A 17309-nucleotide genomic window follows, 5' to 3' on the forward strand; every position below is an offset into this window, starting at 1 on the left:
GCTTGCTGAAGTGCCATGTGCCACTACATGCTTGGCGACAAGGACGCATGCACATCACTATATCCTAGGGGTGGGCGATATCTCGATATTTAAAATATATCGAGATATTTTTTAAACATGATATGAATTTTGACATATCGTATATATCGATATATTGTTTATATTCAATTCTGATTTTGCCACTTTGCTCGTTTGCTTTCTCTGTGCTGTGCTCGCTCCCGCCTCCGCTCGCCCCCGCCTCCTTGCTTTTGCTCCCCCTCCCTTCGCGTGTTGTCTCATTCAACATGGCGTCGCCCTCAACCAGCCCGGAGGCAGAACTCGTCTAAAAAAAAAGGACAACTGGCTCCATTATATGGAGATACTTCGGTTTTAAGGCGTCGGATGAAGAGCAGACAGATGTCTACTGCCGTGAATGCCGAAAGTTGGTGCCAACCAAAGCTTCTAGCACCACAAACCTTTTCCACCATTTACAGACAAGGCACAAGCTCGCATACGAGGAGTGCACCAGACTAAGGATCCCGGCCACTAAACCCACTAGCTCTGGTAACACTCCAAACACTACACAGATAACACTCCACAAATCTTTAACGCGGAGTGTAGAATATGAAAGAAAGAGCGCAAGGTGGTGTAACATCACAGAGTCCGTGGCATTTCATATAGCGGTGGACATGGCACCCATTGCCGTCGTTGAACAACGTGGCTTTGTACACATGCTAAAAACACTTGATTCAAGATACAGTTTACCTAGTCAGCATTACTTTGTGAGACAAGAACTCCCGCGACTGTACACTACGGAGAGAGAGCGGCTTGCTGCTGAATTGGAGAAGGTTACTGACTATGCCCTGAGTGCCATAGCAGATCCTGTGCCCCCCATTGCTAAAAAGAAAAAACACTAGCCAGCTTCTTTGTCCAAGATGCAACCCCTTACTCTTCTTCATTCACACCTCTTAAATTTCGCAGAAGCACTTTGTTCTTATATATGCACTGCCTGCCTTGAGATGAGTTGTTTCATTTTTGAATGAAAAGGCAATATGTATTTCTTCCTTTATTTTACAGTTAAATAATAAGAAGCACTTTGTTCTTACGTGAACTGCCTACCTCTTTGCACTTTAATAAAAAAAGACTGGTATTTGGCATATTTGTTTTTGCAGTAGTTTTTGGGGGGTTATTTTTCCTGTAAAGATATATGGATATATATTGTATATCGAGATATAGGAAAATATATCGAGATATATTTTTTGCTCCATATCACCCAGCCCTACTATATCCCGCCACTGTATTGCTGCTTTAGCACCACAGACAGCTCCTGCATTTTACCAGTGAGGTGTCACGCTGCGGCACGTTGTCAGGCAGTGCCTAAAGCCATCAGCTGTATTTCTAGCCTTAAAGGCTTTTCAGTCAGAAATATCAAACTGGCATGTCCTGGTTTGCTTAGACAACATGACAGTTGTGACTTAAATAAACTTTTGGAGACTTCAACCTCAAACTGTATTGAGGATTTGGGAAATATCTGGCAAAGCAGAAATCGATCTATTTGCTTAACTGGAGAATACCCACTGTTCCCTCTGCTACTCGAAGTCCCAAGTTGTCAGGCAGAAAGTGGTGACCATGGATGCTTCCAACACGGGTTGGGGGGGGTGCGATGGACACCCAACTTTTGGCACCTGGACAGGTGCGAGGAGGGCGTGGCACATCAACTGCTTAGAGCGATCGGCTGTAATTCTAGCCTTAAAGGCTTTCCGTCAGAAATAGTGAGCTGAGATGTCCTGGTTTGATCAGTCAACATAACAGTTGTGGCATATATAAACAGCAATGTTGGAATTCATTCACCGTCACTGTCGAGAATGATGCATCGCCGCCTCCTATTGAGTGAGCATCATCTCTCCCTGAGAGTGACATATGTCCCAGGCACGGACATACTGTCACGCTAAGGTGTGATACCGGGCAAATGGAGACTTCATCCTCAAACTGTACTGAGGATTTGGGAAATATTTGGCAAGACAGAAATCGATCTATTTGCCTCAGTGAAGAATACCCACCGTCCCCTCTGTTATTCAAAGTCCCAGCCCCAGCTGTGGAACCTGCACCTGTGGCCCCGAATGGAGCACACACTGACACGTTCAGTCGTGAACACCATTTTACAAGCCAGAGCACTGTCCACAAGATGCCTCTACACACTAAAATGGAAGGTGTTCACTTATTGGTGTCTCTCACACAGCATGGACCCAGTAAACTTCCCCATAAATGAAATTCTAATGTTTCTTCAAGATTGGCAACTATATCTGCGTGTCACACACATGAAACCGGCACCTTGATTAAACAATTAAACCCACCTCGGCCGGATACAGTCCCGAATTGGGACTTAACTTAAGTCCTAAAAGCTCTCACAGGGCCCCCCTTCGAGCCTTTGGACTCTGTTGATTTGCACATGCTCTCCATTAAGACTGCACTACTGCTGGCTCTGGCCTCAGTAAAACGGGTAGCTGACATGCATGCATTATCAGTCGACAATTCATGTCGAGTTTGGCCCCGGTCTTTCAAGAGCCACTGTCAAACCCAGGAAAGGCTATGTAACCAAGGTTCTGACCACACCCTTCAAACCGCAGGTGGTTCACCTTCAGACCTTCTTCCCTCCCCATTTATTTCAGATGAGGAACAATCATTGCATTTGTTATGCCCTGTGCGGGCACAACACGCATATGTTGAGCCACCCACCAGTTCAGGCTGTCTGAGCAGCTCTTTAAATGCTATGGAGGACGCACAAAAGGAATGTCCGTCTCTCAAGCAAAGACTTCTCACTGGATTGTCCTGTTTTTTTGCTAAGGAGACAGGACAACTTCACCGCATCAAAGGGACAATGGACGGGGCCATGTACTATCAAATCTTGGATGAGAACCTCCTTCCCTCAGCCAGGGCATTGAAAATGGGTCGTGGATGGGTATTCCAGCATGACAATGAGCCAAAACACACGGCCAAGGCAACAAAGGAGTGGCTCAAGAAGAAGCACATTAAGGTCTTGGGAGTGGCCTAGCTAGTCTCCAGACCTTAATCCCATAGAAAATCTTTGGAGGGAGCTGAAGGTTCCTTGTAGAAGATCTGCAAAGAGGAGTGGGACAAAATCCCTCCTGAGATGTGTGCAAACCTGGTGGCCATCTACAAGAAATGTCTGACCTCTGTGATTGCCAACAGGGGTTTTGCCACCAAGTACTAAGTCATGTTTTGCAGAGGGGTCGAATACTTATTTCCCTCATTAAAATGCAATTCAATTGATAACATTTTTGACATGCGTTTTTCTGAATTTTTTTGTTGTTACTTTGTCTCTCACTGTTCAAATTAACCTCCCATTAAAATTATAGACCGATCATTTGTTTGTCAGTGGGCAAATGTACAATATCAGCAGGGGATCAAATACTTTTCCCCCTCACTGTATATATACTTGTGCCCTTCCCTTTAAATATGGGCTTCCCATCATTTATACAACTGCCTGCATTCAGGCTGTTATAATTCCATAAGGTCACAAACAATTTATTATAAATAAACTCCCTTCCAGACTGGGTTCATAAAGAGTTAATTCATACTATATGACTATAGTTCATATATTTGTTATGAGTTCTCTCCTCCTGGCCATCACGAGGTTCACTCACTGTGGCATGCTCATGTCGATCACCGTCCCATAAGACTGTGCCGCTATGTTTCCTCTCTGGGATGTTATGTCGTGTAGTGCGGCGTGATGGGATTCAGTTCCCCATGTGCGTTAATAAACGCAATGTCAAGTGGACTGAGTTTTATGGGAACGTCTCTGTTAAGTACATAATCTCGCGATATTGCGAAACTACAAGACTCCGAGTTCTTGAGGCACGAACGATGCGCTCCTTGTTCTCAGTCAGAAATTCTGAGGAAATGGTATCTGTGCACCTGTTTTTATAGTGGTCAGTTTCATGCCAAAACAGGCAGGGCTCAAACACCATAGCCAATATTCGAATATTGGCATTATTGTAGAGAGGTTTCAAATAGGTTGTGTATGAAGGCACTCCCATATGCGTTAATATGCAATGTCTCGTTCCCTTCGTCTCAGGGAACTGAGGATATGTACATAATCGAGACATTCCGGTGCCATCCGACAATTTGCTAATATAATTACTCTTTTCCACTTTGAAGCTTATGTGATGCATTAATATTCATGTTATCTAAATAATAAGATCACTAGTTAAAAAAAACCCCGTAAGAATCGATATTTTTATGTGAGAATCAATATTCTTGAAACCACATCAATATCAGAAGTATCGATACGATCCGTCCATCCATTATCTAGCTTTGATACAGCTCAAGCCTTCATTGCTAGTTCTAAAGGGACATTTTCTAACTAGTTTACATTGTTTACAATTCCACTGAGTAGCAGGGGTGCGCTGACTTTGCTCCCGAGAGAGAGTTTGTATGAGAACGAAATAAAGGGGGAGGGGGAGCATGATGGTGCTTTCCATTATAGCTTTGGGAGGCTGATTAGGGTGAAATACATTGAAATGTTATAAGTTGCACATATTAAAAGTTATTTCAGATAATATAGAAACTATTATATTGATGGAGTCGTTGGGGTGCGGTTCTGTTTGTTGTTCGTGACTCAAGTCTCTATGTGTTTATGCGTGTGTGTGCATGCATGTGTGTGTGTGGGTGCATATGTGTGTGTGTCAGTGTGTGTAAGTGTGGGTGAGATGGGAAAGAGAGAGAGAGGAAGTGCAAGGGTGCCTTTCAACCGAAATTGATATAAATTTTGCATAGTATAGACATCTGTGTCGTTCTTAACCAATGTAATTGTTTTATATGGTTATTTTGCTGTGGTAGCCTGTACGACTTTGAAATAACTTAAATAATTTGGCAAAGTGATATGGAACCGTTATGCAGTCAAAACCTGGAACTACTTCATAGCTGTGTATACTGGAAAATAGTTGTACACTTTAAAACATCAGTCAACAGATCCGAATCAAGCATTCAACAGACCTGTGGTATATATATATATACACACACTCACCAGCCACTTTATTAGGTACACCTGCTACACCGTGGCATTATTGTTGGTGCCAGGTGGGCTGGTTTGAGTATTTCTGTAACTGTTGATCTCCTGGGATTTTCATGCACAACTGTCTCTAGTGTGTAAAGAGAATGGTGCAAAACAAACAAAATCCAGCGGCGGGACTTCTTTGGGTTAAAACCGCTTGTTAATGACAGAGGTCAGAGGAGAATGGCCAGACACACACAAAAACAAAATACATAATATGCTTGTATCTTCAGCATGATGTCTTGTTGCATATGGAATGATGCTGCAACAGAATCGTTTGCCTCCTCTTTTCCTGTAATTTTTATCAATGTTAAAATTATTTCTCTGATCCCAGCTTAATATGGTGAGTCAACTATTATTAAGCCGTTCGTGTGCTAGCTATTAAAACATTGCTCTCTTTGAATATCCCTACCAGCCCATAATAGCAATATTAGCTCAACCAATGGTATAAGTTTGGGAAAGCACATCTGTTTACATTGACCAAATGGAAGATGGGGGTGATGTTCAGGAAACCTGTTTGAAAACAAATATTTTGCAGTTACGTTTGGTGCAGCTTAAAGTCCAGAAATTAAACACTTCACATTTAGAGTGCTTTCACACTTGTTACAATTGCTTGGTCCAAACCCAGGTTTGTCTTCTCCCCCTGCCCCCACTGGTCTCCATTCATATGATATTATTTGGGTCTGAACAGCAGTCCGATTGTGTTATCAACAGGAGTACAAGCGGCTGCTGTTTAACATCGTAACAAGGTAACAACATGAAAAGATGTCAGCTTTACTGTTTAAAGTATTAAAGTTTGTTACTATGGACGATTCGGTTCATTTCAGACAATTGGGTTCATATCAGCAGCAATCCGAAGCAGAGTTCACAACCCAGACCACCTTTTCAAGTGGACACGGGTGTGGTTCGCAGGTGTGCACCCGAGTTTGGAAAAAAGCATTTACATCTGTCAAACGAACTGAACTTTGATGGTTGGGCACCAAAAGCGCTAGTGTGAAAGCACTCTTAAAGGGCATGAAATTAAAACAGTGTTTTGGAGTTTTTGTCAATGTCAGTTAGCTACAGTTATATGTTGTACTCATACAAGTAAAAACAAAAATTACTTTTAGAATTTACTGTCTTTTTCCCCCAAAGAAAACGATCAGAAAATATTGATGATACCACCTCCCACCACAGACTAGAAAGTAGCAAATTTAAATGAGGCTATTTAAAAAAGCTCTTCAATATGTACACCTAAATAAAAAGTGTGCTCATTAAATGATTTCACAAGGTCTGTAACAGATATGAAAAATCACACATGCACACTGCTCACTGGACATTGGTTCATGCTCCTCGGGAATTTATTAAGTGCTTTTTTTCCTCTTTTTTTCCGTTCACTTCAATTTATCACTTGCGCTCCTGTCTGGAAATGTGAAATGGACAGTGAAGCAGCAAGAGTCACAGTTCATGTTGTCAGTCTAGAAAATCATTTACATCACAATTTTTTGTTGTTGTTGTTTTACTGACTTTGATACCACAACATTCAGCAACACACTCTTGGGTAGATGATGTAACATTCAGAAAAGCTTGACTTTTTGCATAGTATTAAATGAACAAAGACATTGAGATCTTTATTTACAATTATTGTATAGATTATAAAATTCATAAAAACAAGATTAATGAACACTTTTCATTTACCCATAAATTGCTAGTGCGCCAAAAGTACCTGTGGCGTTTTATGTTCTTTGTTCCACAAAATGCATGCTGCTAAGTACAGTACATAGAAGCTGATGTATTGCAACAAATATTATTATTTGTGATTATTAAAATGCTGTCATCATTTCGGTTTATTGGTTATCCGTTTTAAACTGCATCCGTTATTAGGCCCATCAACAAAAGGGCATTAAACTGAACTGAATTAAACTGAACTCACGCCATAAAAATTCTCATTTAGAGTCATTACAGTGCGTGCACATTTCAAGACAAACTCCCTGACACTGACTTTAAAATGTCAGAGGTGATCATTTTGGTCAGTTTATGTTGTGAGAATGTTAGCAGACGAGGCCTTGAAATGTGTTCCAACAATAAAGGACAAAAGAGTGCTGCATTTCAGGGGGGGGGATTATTCACAATTCTCATGGATTTCAGTTGCATTTCATTGAGTAACTACTAAATATGCATGCCTGAGCTAACAGTTAAAGCTTGTACACACTCTTGATGAAAATAGTCAAAAAACAAATCAGAATCAAAGATTGATGGATATAAAATTCATCCAAACTTGCATATTAAGCATATATCATCATGCTTTCCATGTTTCCAATTGGTAATATTTGCAAGGAATATTAATGAATGTGGGTGACTTCGTAAGGGTGCCTTCTGATAGATCCCCATTTGTCATTTGTTTCTAGAGAATACAATAAATAGTTAACAACTAGTGAATACTGTTGAGATGCTAGAGTATATTTACTGACTGCAGGAAGACAAGCTTGATTTTAACATAGAAGCACATCAAAAATTTCACCACAGAATTTCATTCATATCTGGATAGTGCAGAAAAGAATCAAATATTTTTTTTTTAGTTTTTTTGATTTCTGTTTTTTTTTTTTTTTTTTTTTTATGAAAAGAGTCAAAAGCAACATTCCTTTTTTGTTTTGTTTCGTTACATTATGTAATTTAGTTTTCTTAAAGTGATGTCAGCTTAGGAGCTGGGTTCATTTCCTTAAGCCAAAAGAATCTACAAATTAAGTATCAAAAAAGAAGAATCAACACAATATATAACAAGATTAAAACACAATTTTGATTTCATACAGAGATGCCAAATATAACTTAGTTTACATGTTTCCAACATTTAATCCATCGCAGCCTTTGATGGTCACACGTAACTGAAAATATGTATATATATTTTTGTTAAATAGTATTCTTAATGAAAGTCTTTAAATCCAACCTGAAATATCTGCTTACATTTGAGGCCGACCACAAGTTCAAGCATTAAATTCAACAAAACCTTTGTGTTTGGATCGGTTGTGATTTTTTTCAGGGGTGCTCAGAGCGGTTGCTCATCCCAACAATCATGTAATAAGATGCCACATTAAAGATATATCCCACTATATTTTGGTTTCTTTTGTTATCCTCTAAAATATCTACATTATTTGACAAAATAGCAGGCAAGTCCAGCACACAATTTGTAATAAAACACCTACAGTCCGATATTACAGGACAACTTCAGCTGTTCCAACTATGTCTGCTGTGTGGTATTGAACCCTACAAAGAAGCTTTAAACCCTACAAAGAAACCAGGATGTATCTACAGGTTTTGTAAACAAATTACATTCTCTTTAGGACAATAAATAAGTTAAAGTAGTTAGTCATTGAAGCAGAACAAGGCAACATGCCAACAAATAAAGATAAACTCTGTAAATAAGTATATGTATATTTATAATATAATGTAATTATATATATATATATATATATATATATATATATATATATATATATATATATATATATATGCTTAATAAATTCTAATTTCCATGGGTTTCTCTTTTCCGTCAGGTGCAGATCTACTGTGCAAGTTGAGCCCTGCAACCTGGATACACCTTAATCAATAACCAAATAAATCTATACAATTAGATACATGCCACACACAATACTCAAAGATCAGTGAATCTGATAAGCTGTCTTAAAATAGCAGTCCACCGCACATCCCACAAAATCAAATCAAACAATAAAAATCTAAATAAATTGTTTCAAAATAAGAACCTGGGTAATGTACATTCATGCAGGAGTGACAATATTGGCTGTATTCAATTTAAACTATTAATAATTTCAATATAGTCCATTGTTTCCTCAGGAAGTGGGAGTAACGTGTTTAAACTCGTGGTTTGTTATATAGCTCCTTGAGTCACTCCATAATCATTCCTAAGTCAGTCGTTTGTTCCTCTCATTTCTTCAGCACACAATAAATGAACCTGGTGCTGACCATATTCAGTCAACCATACATAATCTGTATTTGCGTGCACTCTTCGTTGCACATTTAAACGTATATTCTAAGATAATTATTAAGAAGTCACCCAAGTGAAGTGGCTAAAGTGATGTTTCAAGACTATGAAGTGGGCTCCCATGAATGGAGGATGCAGCTGATTTACTTGTGTTGATCGTAAGATGTATACCGCTATCGATGGCGTTGTTGTTTTTGTTGGGCGATGAGGGTAGGCTGAGGTTTGAGTTCTTCCTGGCGGCCTCATCATCAATGTCGATGTCGTCTATAAGAGGAATGTGGGGTGTAGAGTCCTCTATTCTAAACTCTGGATGAGTCATGAAATTATGGATGGAGGTTCTGGATTCTGGTTTTTCCAAGCCTTCGTAGAGTGAGCTACGAAATGCGTTCACAACACGTATCTGTGTGAGGAAAAGAGCAATGTCAAATCATTGGAATATTATTTTGAACATGTTTAGCATAGTGAAAAACAGGAATAGGGAAAGGCCATGGAACCACCAAAGTCTGTAGTCTATCGCCTTACATTTAGGAAGCATCTGTAATTCACTTAATCTACCATGCACATTGAAAAGAACGCAATTTAAAAGATAGATCACATAAACGTATACCAAGCACAATCCTATAAGACAAAATGTCCCAACCTTGCGCATATCCAAATATTTAGTTTCTAGGTGATGGTGTGCACTTATAAATAACAAATCAAAAATTAAAAAAGTTTATTCACTTCCCCGTCTGAAGCTACGTTCCCGAATTGCTGTTAATTGTTTTTGCAAGATCTCCAATAATATTAGTGTGACATTGGTTGGGGATGGTTGTTTATTTTTAGTTTATCATTGCTTAAAATTACTTTGCGAACCTCTTGCGCTCTCTCACAATTGAATTTGCTGTTATTCATTGCTGCTCTCTCACTCGCCGGGACAGAGTTGACGCCTGTAGACTGGTTAGTTAGATTTTAAACCAGTTTGAAATTTGTAGCAGCTGTGACTACACTGTAAACATGTCCGTAATTTTAACGGTAAAAGACTGTAAAAATGCTACAGTAAAAAAAAAAAAAAACGAAAAATTGTAAACGAGTAGTTAGCATAAAATCTATGTTAAAAATGTTTTAATATATTTAAAAATACAATATATGTAGTTTTCCGGTAAAATGTTGTAAAAATAAGGTTTAAATAAATAATTATGTTTAACAAGAGAGTGTATGTGTATTTCTATGGTAAACTATTGTTAATATTACTGTAAAAAACTGTAATCGGGCATTTCCAGAATTCCCCTTGTGACCCATTACATTTCATTATAATTTATGGGAATGGTTATGTTGTTTTTTTATTTTTTATATCAGTGTACTTTGGGGTGTTCTGTGTTATATCTGTTGTAGTTTAGTTCATATTTATTGCATAATTCTAAATTCACATGTGTTACCCTGATGGTGTTTAGAGTTTGTGTGAGTGACACTGAACACTGTCTCTACTTGTTTATTGGTCATTGCTCCTGGAAGGGCCTCTATTGATGAATTTCATGTCATCATGTGTCCTTCTGTAATTACTATGATGATTAACAATACATTATTTTCTAAGTGAAAAGCAGATTTTTACAGTTTCAGAAGTTTAACGTATTAAGTTTATTATTTAATAATATAAACAACAGTACTGCACCATAAAATGTACCGTAGGATTGGCGATACCACTTATTTTCTTTTCGATCCGATACCAAGTAATTTTAGGCCAGTATCGGCGATATCGATACCAATACTGATACCTCTATTAAATTACATTTTTACGAATTCTTTGGATACAATTAGTAACTTTATTATAACTTACATTTTTTATATATTTATGGGCCTAAACAGAAAATTATTAGGCTGCTTTGTTTACCCTTTAAACATGTGTTAGTATAAGCCACATATAAAACCTCAAAATTAACTACAGAAATTATTATATGGTTATGTATATGGTATATGTATAGTATATGGTTATGGCTGTAGTAAAACCATGGTTAATTGTATTGATACCTTGGTTACTGCCAAAAAAAACAAAAAACAGTCATGGTGGTTACTATAATATTACTACAGTAAATCCACATTAAGTTTTAACATGGGTATAATTTATTAACGCGTATTACAGAACATTATCAATGTTTTAACAAATCTGCTATTGTATTTTAGCATTTCTGGCATGTCAAGATGAGCGGAAGAAAAAATTGTTTCCGGTGCCATGCAACTTTTTGCTCATATAATAATTTTTTCACTTCGAAGCTTATGAGATGCATTAATATTCATGTTATCTAAATAATGAGATCACTTGTAAAAAAAAAAAACTTTAGAATCTATATTTTATGTGAGGAAGTGTGAATATTTAGTATTGATCTGCCCATCCCTAATATACTGTAAAAAAATATAAAAAAATAAAAATATAAAACAGTTTTAACTGTAAAACTTGAAGGTTGTTGTGTAAAGTTGTTTACATTTTTACATAATTATTCTGGAAACCACAGCTGCCATTTTATTTTTGGGGGGACAATAGGATTTTTTTACAGTGCAGTTGCACACAAATTGCATGTTGGCTTTGATCTTTGGCTTTTTGTTGCAGACTAAAAACATGATAGGGCGACGAACTTACTCTTTTAGTATCCGCTTGGCTTTAAGATACAAATAAGAAACTGGAAAAGAAAATTCTAAGAAAAAAAAAACATATGTAATGCTCTTATGTACCATATTGTACACAATACAGTATGCAGAGTATGGTCCACAGTGTTGTATACCTAGAGACAAGCATTGTTAATTCAACAGAAAAAAACATTGAAAAAAGAAAAACACATGCAAGCTGAAAACATCTTGTGGGGAGTTGGTAAGAAGAGAAGATTAGAGTTAAGTTCCAGGAAGAGTTTTGAGAAAAAAAAATGAATAAAGTCAAAGCAAAATTCAACAAAGACTCAATATAGGATGGCTGGTATGAGGAGATGAGGTAAGAATTCCTATGCTTCAAGAGCATAGAGTCACAACACGATGGAAGCAGACCAATAGCTTGACAAGCCAAATCAACACCTACACACAACATGCAAGGGACAACACCATGTGGAGATGTTCAAATGAACACAGGCACAAAGACTGTGGAATAATAAAAAAATTAGAACAAACAAAGTCTGTTCTTTCAACAACTCCATGCATCTCTGTGTAAACACTCAAGTATAGGCCAAAAAGTACTTTGTTCAGGTTCTTAACACTACGCTAAAGAGCACTGAGCACTGGTTTGTGAAAATATAGTTACCTTAAACAGATAAAATTATTACTGTAGAATTAACTAAATTAAATCAACCTCATTACTATTTCACTCAATATTTTATGTGCTATGTATTATTTGTGCATACCTCAATCGTGTTGTTAGCTTAGCAGCATGCTAACGAGTAAATTGTAGTAGCTTGATGGTAACTCTTGTAGCTTGTTGTTGCTACTCAACCTACAGTTTTAGAGCAGCTTCTCTAACACTGTTAAGAAGCAAAAGAGCTACTACTATGATACTACATACTAAAGACTTGCTAAACATAAAAATTATCAAAATTGTCTAAAACTGAAATTCCATCAAACTCAACTCTAACCTTCTTTTGTTTTAGCGAACACCAAACTTTCAAACAGCTAAGAGCAAACTTGCAAAACCAACAACACAAACTGATCTGAATGACAGATGAAAACAAATGTCAGAACGAATCACATAGATGAGGACTGTCCTAACGTTCAGTGAGATTCTACAACGGCCAGTGACATGACCAACAGAGTAAAGCCACAAGACACGATGGATCGTGTGGGCCTCTTGTGGGTTCTGACCTACAGTATACCACACAGATGACAAATAAGACAAGACTATGGGGAGAAATCGCCACTCTCGTCACGTCTCTGTAGCTGTGTGGAGAGAAAAACATAAAAATAAATTCCATACAGCCTCACGTGATTGAAATTTAAAACTTCAACTATGCAGCCCACACTTTAACAATGCAGCCAAGAATATGTCAGGCTACAGTTGAGTGAGGAATGATCCCACTGACTATACTTGAATGTTTACCCAGCCAGGTAAGTTTGTTGGTGGAATATTAGTTCACATCAATTATGCGACGGACAATGGAGGGACTCACAACCTGAAATTCACGCTGTAGGCTGCACCCTTAGTCCAGGGCTCTTAGCACTCTGGGGAAAACAAACACATGGTACATTGAAACATATGTTCTTCTGGGAAGTGGGTTAAAAGATGATCTGATTAACAGTGACATGAAGAGTAAGAGTAAATTTAGAAGTAAAGCAGATTTTCAGGGATGCCCTTTGACAATTACTCTCAGTTATGTCAAAAAGGATGTAATGATAAGAAACTGCCCTGCTAAAATAAACACCTAAGACAGCTGTGATGAGGAGGAGTGCGGGGTGGGGCCGTGACTATGCACACCCGGCCCCCAATTGGGCTAATCAGCTGAGGAGAGTGATAAGTGTAGCGGTATACAGCAGTTTGAGAGATCCACATGCAGTGTGTTTATGTTTTGTGTCTTTTTGATTCATTAAATATTATTTTGACTGTTCAGCTGGTTCCCGCCTCTTCCTTTCCCATTGTGAACCATGTTACATTGTTGCCGAAACCCGGGAAGGAGGAGGGATGTGCTGTCGTGGAGTCCTCAGCACATCAGCCAACCCAAAGGAGCAACCCGTGGGGGGACGGAGGAGTCGCTGCCGCCACCTGGATGCAGAGGAACGGCCACCGTCCGTGAGGGGAGGAGGGGCTCGCTGCCGGCTGCCTGGAGTGGTGGAACTGGAGAGGTGTTCTATCTGCTGGGGGTCGGAGGACTTGCTCCGGTCCGCCAGGGGAGGGGGGATGTACGTCCTTGGCCTGAGGCAAAGGAGGGAGGAGTGTGACAAGGAGAAGGGCTAACCAGCCGAGGAGAGGGATAAGTGCTGCGGAATGCAGCAGTTTGGGAGAAAGACAGCCACATGCAGCTGCAGTGTGTGCGTTTATGTGTCCGGTTCCCACCTCCTCCTTTCCCATTTTAACCTTGTTACAAGAGCATATACTGGTTTTCAGGTCTTAGCTAATTAAACTCGTCTACAAACCGAAAAGTGCCAAAAATACCTCTAAAACCAGTTATGCTATGTTAAGTTATGCAAAGCAGCTTAGACTAGTTTAAGAGGTTTTTAAAGCAGGTTGTGTAGAGTGGTGAGCTCCAATGTAAGTATCTATCCTCCCACCAAATTCTGTCCCAATTGAAAGGTTGCTGTCTGTAAGGACTGATCAGAAGTGTTTGCATCTTTTTGTTGTAGCTGATTGCATAAATAAAGCCATAATTAAACAGTACTTCCGGATAATATAGTATAATATATTTCATTTAGTTTTTTGGATGTTAAAATTAATATAGTGTTGTATCTTTCTTTTGTGGTGTCTAAAAAAATAACAATGAAAATAAACACATAAACTCCCTAGCAATTAAAAACAGCTTAAACCAGTCTTAGCTGGTATTCTGATTTTAGATGGTTTAAAATAGTTTTGCGCAAATATTGTAATACAATCTATTATTTTCACATACAAATGAGCTTGCATTCGCAAATGTTTGCCAGAAGTTTGCAGCTCTTCACCGGTAGTGGTGAACCTGCAGCAAATCTTTGGCAACAATCAAGATTTTGACACAAAGTTTATTAATGAGTAGCGAATTTGCAGCAACTTCAGGTTTTATTTAAGGGATCTGAAAATACAAATAAAGAGAAATTTTACCATTTGACATATCCAAGTGACTCATGTGTCATATTTCAAGTGTTCTGAAGGCATAAGGCATCACTTTGTGTGATGAACAGACCAAAATGTAAGCTGTTAATTATATTCAAATCACATCCAATTATATCATCAACTCACAGTGTACCAATCCAATATAGCAGCATGTCAGTTACATTAAACCTCATTGGTTCTTGCTTGATTTTCTCTCTCCCCTTTTCTCCCCAATTTGGAATGGCCAGTTCCTAATGCGCACAAAGTCCTCATGGTTGCGTAGTGACTCAGTCCGGCTGGTGGAGGACGAATCTCAGTTGCCTCTGTGTCTGAGACCATCAATCCACAAATCTTATCACATGGTTGTTGTGCGCTTTACCGCGGCATCCACGCACAATTGACCATGCGTCCCACTGAGTGAGAATCATGCATTATAGCGACCATGAAGAGGTTACCCCATGGGACTCTACCCTCCCTAGCAACCGGGCCAATTTGGTTGTTTAGGAGACCTGGCTGGAGAGAAGGAAAGAAATAATGGTGGAAGAATGTGTGAAGAGCTCTGACTTCTCCCATTTGACTCATGGCAGACAATATGGCTTCAACAGTTTATGGTATTTAGGTATGTTTTATATATGTTGTTTATTACTTTTGGTAGCATGGACACATGCAGTACATGCAGCACATTTGTGTATAAATGTATACATTTAATTAAAGGGGTCATGAACTGAGAAATCAAAATTCCCTTGATCTTTTGACATATAAGAGGTCACTGTACTATAAAAACATCCTGTAATGTTCAGAGCTCAAAACTCTCTCGTTAGTCTAAAAACATCTTATATTGAAGCCAATCTGCCAGAATAACAGGATGTGGAATATGCCACTTTATTACGTAATAGTATGGCTAAACACCGCCTCCGCAGAAGAAGATCAATGCCTGCTTCTACATCACTGCCTGTTTAGCCCCGCCCACCGATTCATGCATGTAGTAGTTAATAACGTGAGAGGCAAACACAGGTCTATGCAGAAACCAAATGATAAAGATGGCCCGAAGACAACAATACGCTGCGCATTGCCAAGTTGTGGAAAAACACAGTCTTTGCATTACCTTACTTCTGATCCCAACATTAGGAAAGAGTGGATGAACTTTATCTTTAATGAAGTTCCAGACCACGTCAGTAAGAACTTGGTCCTTTGTTCATTTCATTTTTACCACGGATTCATTTACAAACCAGGCACAATTTGACGCAGGATTTTCAGAAAGATTGAAACTAAAAGATGATGCTGTGCCGACTATATTGGATCTGACAGTAGTGTCGCACCACACAAGCGTGAGTAACTGTTTTTATTACGTGGTCACTATTGCTTTGTCTAAATCACAGCAGCATCCATGAAGGATGTAGGCTGTCAAACATACATGCAGAAGTTTACATTGTAAACCTGTTAGACAATCATACCAGTGGGCGTTTACTTTCGAGTCTACAATACGCCACGCCTATTCAAACGTTGTGTTCAGATGAGGGGGGTAACAGAATATAGCCTATTACTTCTAAATGATGATGTTTTTTGATGTAAAAATCTTGATAACATTATAAGTGGACTTCAGAGAACAGTACAAAATAAAAAAGTCAGTTCATGACCCCTTTAATGCTTAATGGAATAGTTCAATGCTAGTGAATAGATGCCAACATTTTGAAGCTAAAAAAAAAAAATTGAATAAATCAGCACAAAAGTAATCCAGAAGACACCAGTGGTTAAATCAATGTCTTCATTAGCGATACTGTAGGTGTGTGTGGTCAAACAGATCACTTTCACACTCTTCATCTTGTATTTTTTGATGATTCACAGTCTTTCTCACGGTCCTTTTCTGAAGGGAGGAGAATTTCTACCAAAAATTGCTTAAATGTTAATCTGTTTCTCACCCACACCTTTTCTATAACTTCTGAAGATATTAATTTAACAACTGGAGTCATATGGATTGCTTTTATGCTGCCTTCATGTGCTTTTTGGAGTGTAAAAATGTTGGCACCCACAGAGCTGACATATTCTTCTAAAAATCATAATTTGTGTTCTGCAGAAGAAAGAAAGTCATACACATCTGGGATGGCATGAGGGTGAGTAAATGATGAGATCAGTAAAATGTTTGGGTGAACTATTCCTTTAATTCAATGCAATGAATAGGACTGTAACTACTGTATTTTCTCTTGTTGTCATGCATGACATTACTCTGTTTAGGAGGCTAAACTTTGTCGCTTGGCCTTCAGTTGCTCAAATCGCTCAAAATCCACAACATTGATACTGAACAACTTCCACTCGCTTTGTTGCTGCAAATCGCGGTGTGAAAATGAGTGTGAAAGACTCTTCGTTTTAAAATGTGGAACATTACTCATCACACCGTATGTGCTACATACATAGAATTGTGCGCAATTACTGTCGTAACTAATTGGATTTGTGATTTTTACCAGGTGATCAATAAAACAAGTGAAAATATCCCATATATTTATATAGGAGGGACCTGAGAAGCTTAGCAGAACACCTTAGCAACAACTTAGCAA

General features: G+C 38.5%; 1 protein-coding gene across 8 annotated transcripts in view; it reads right to left on the reverse strand.

The window, feature by feature from the left end:
* Positions 1–8543: 8543 nt before the first annotated feature.
* Positions 8544–17309, reverse strand: part of atp2b2 (ATPase plasma membrane Ca2+ transporting 2) — a 258483-nt gene continuing 249717 nt past the window's right edge. For 5 of the 8 annotated variants that reach the window (XM_052111374.1, XM_052111378.1, XM_052111375.1 and 2 more), the window contains one exon: positions 8544–9429. In XM_052111374.1, coding sequence (XP_051967334.1) covers positions 9115–9429 — 315 coding nt within the window. In that variant the 3' untranslated portion in view covers positions 8544–9114. Of the gene's footprint in view, positions 9430–13153; positions 13203–17309 lie in introns of all 8 variants that reach the window. The other 3 variants (XM_052111379.1, XM_052111377.1, XM_052111376.1) reach the window with 1 other exon arrangement.

This window comes from Xyrauchen texanus, chromosome 39, assembly GCF_025860055.1.
Source record: "Xyrauchen texanus isolate HMW12.3.18 chromosome 39, RBS_HiC_50CHRs, whole genome shotgun sequence".
NCBI classification, from domain to species: domain Eukaryota; kingdom Metazoa; phylum Chordata; class Actinopteri; order Cypriniformes; family Catostomidae; genus Xyrauchen; species Xyrauchen texanus.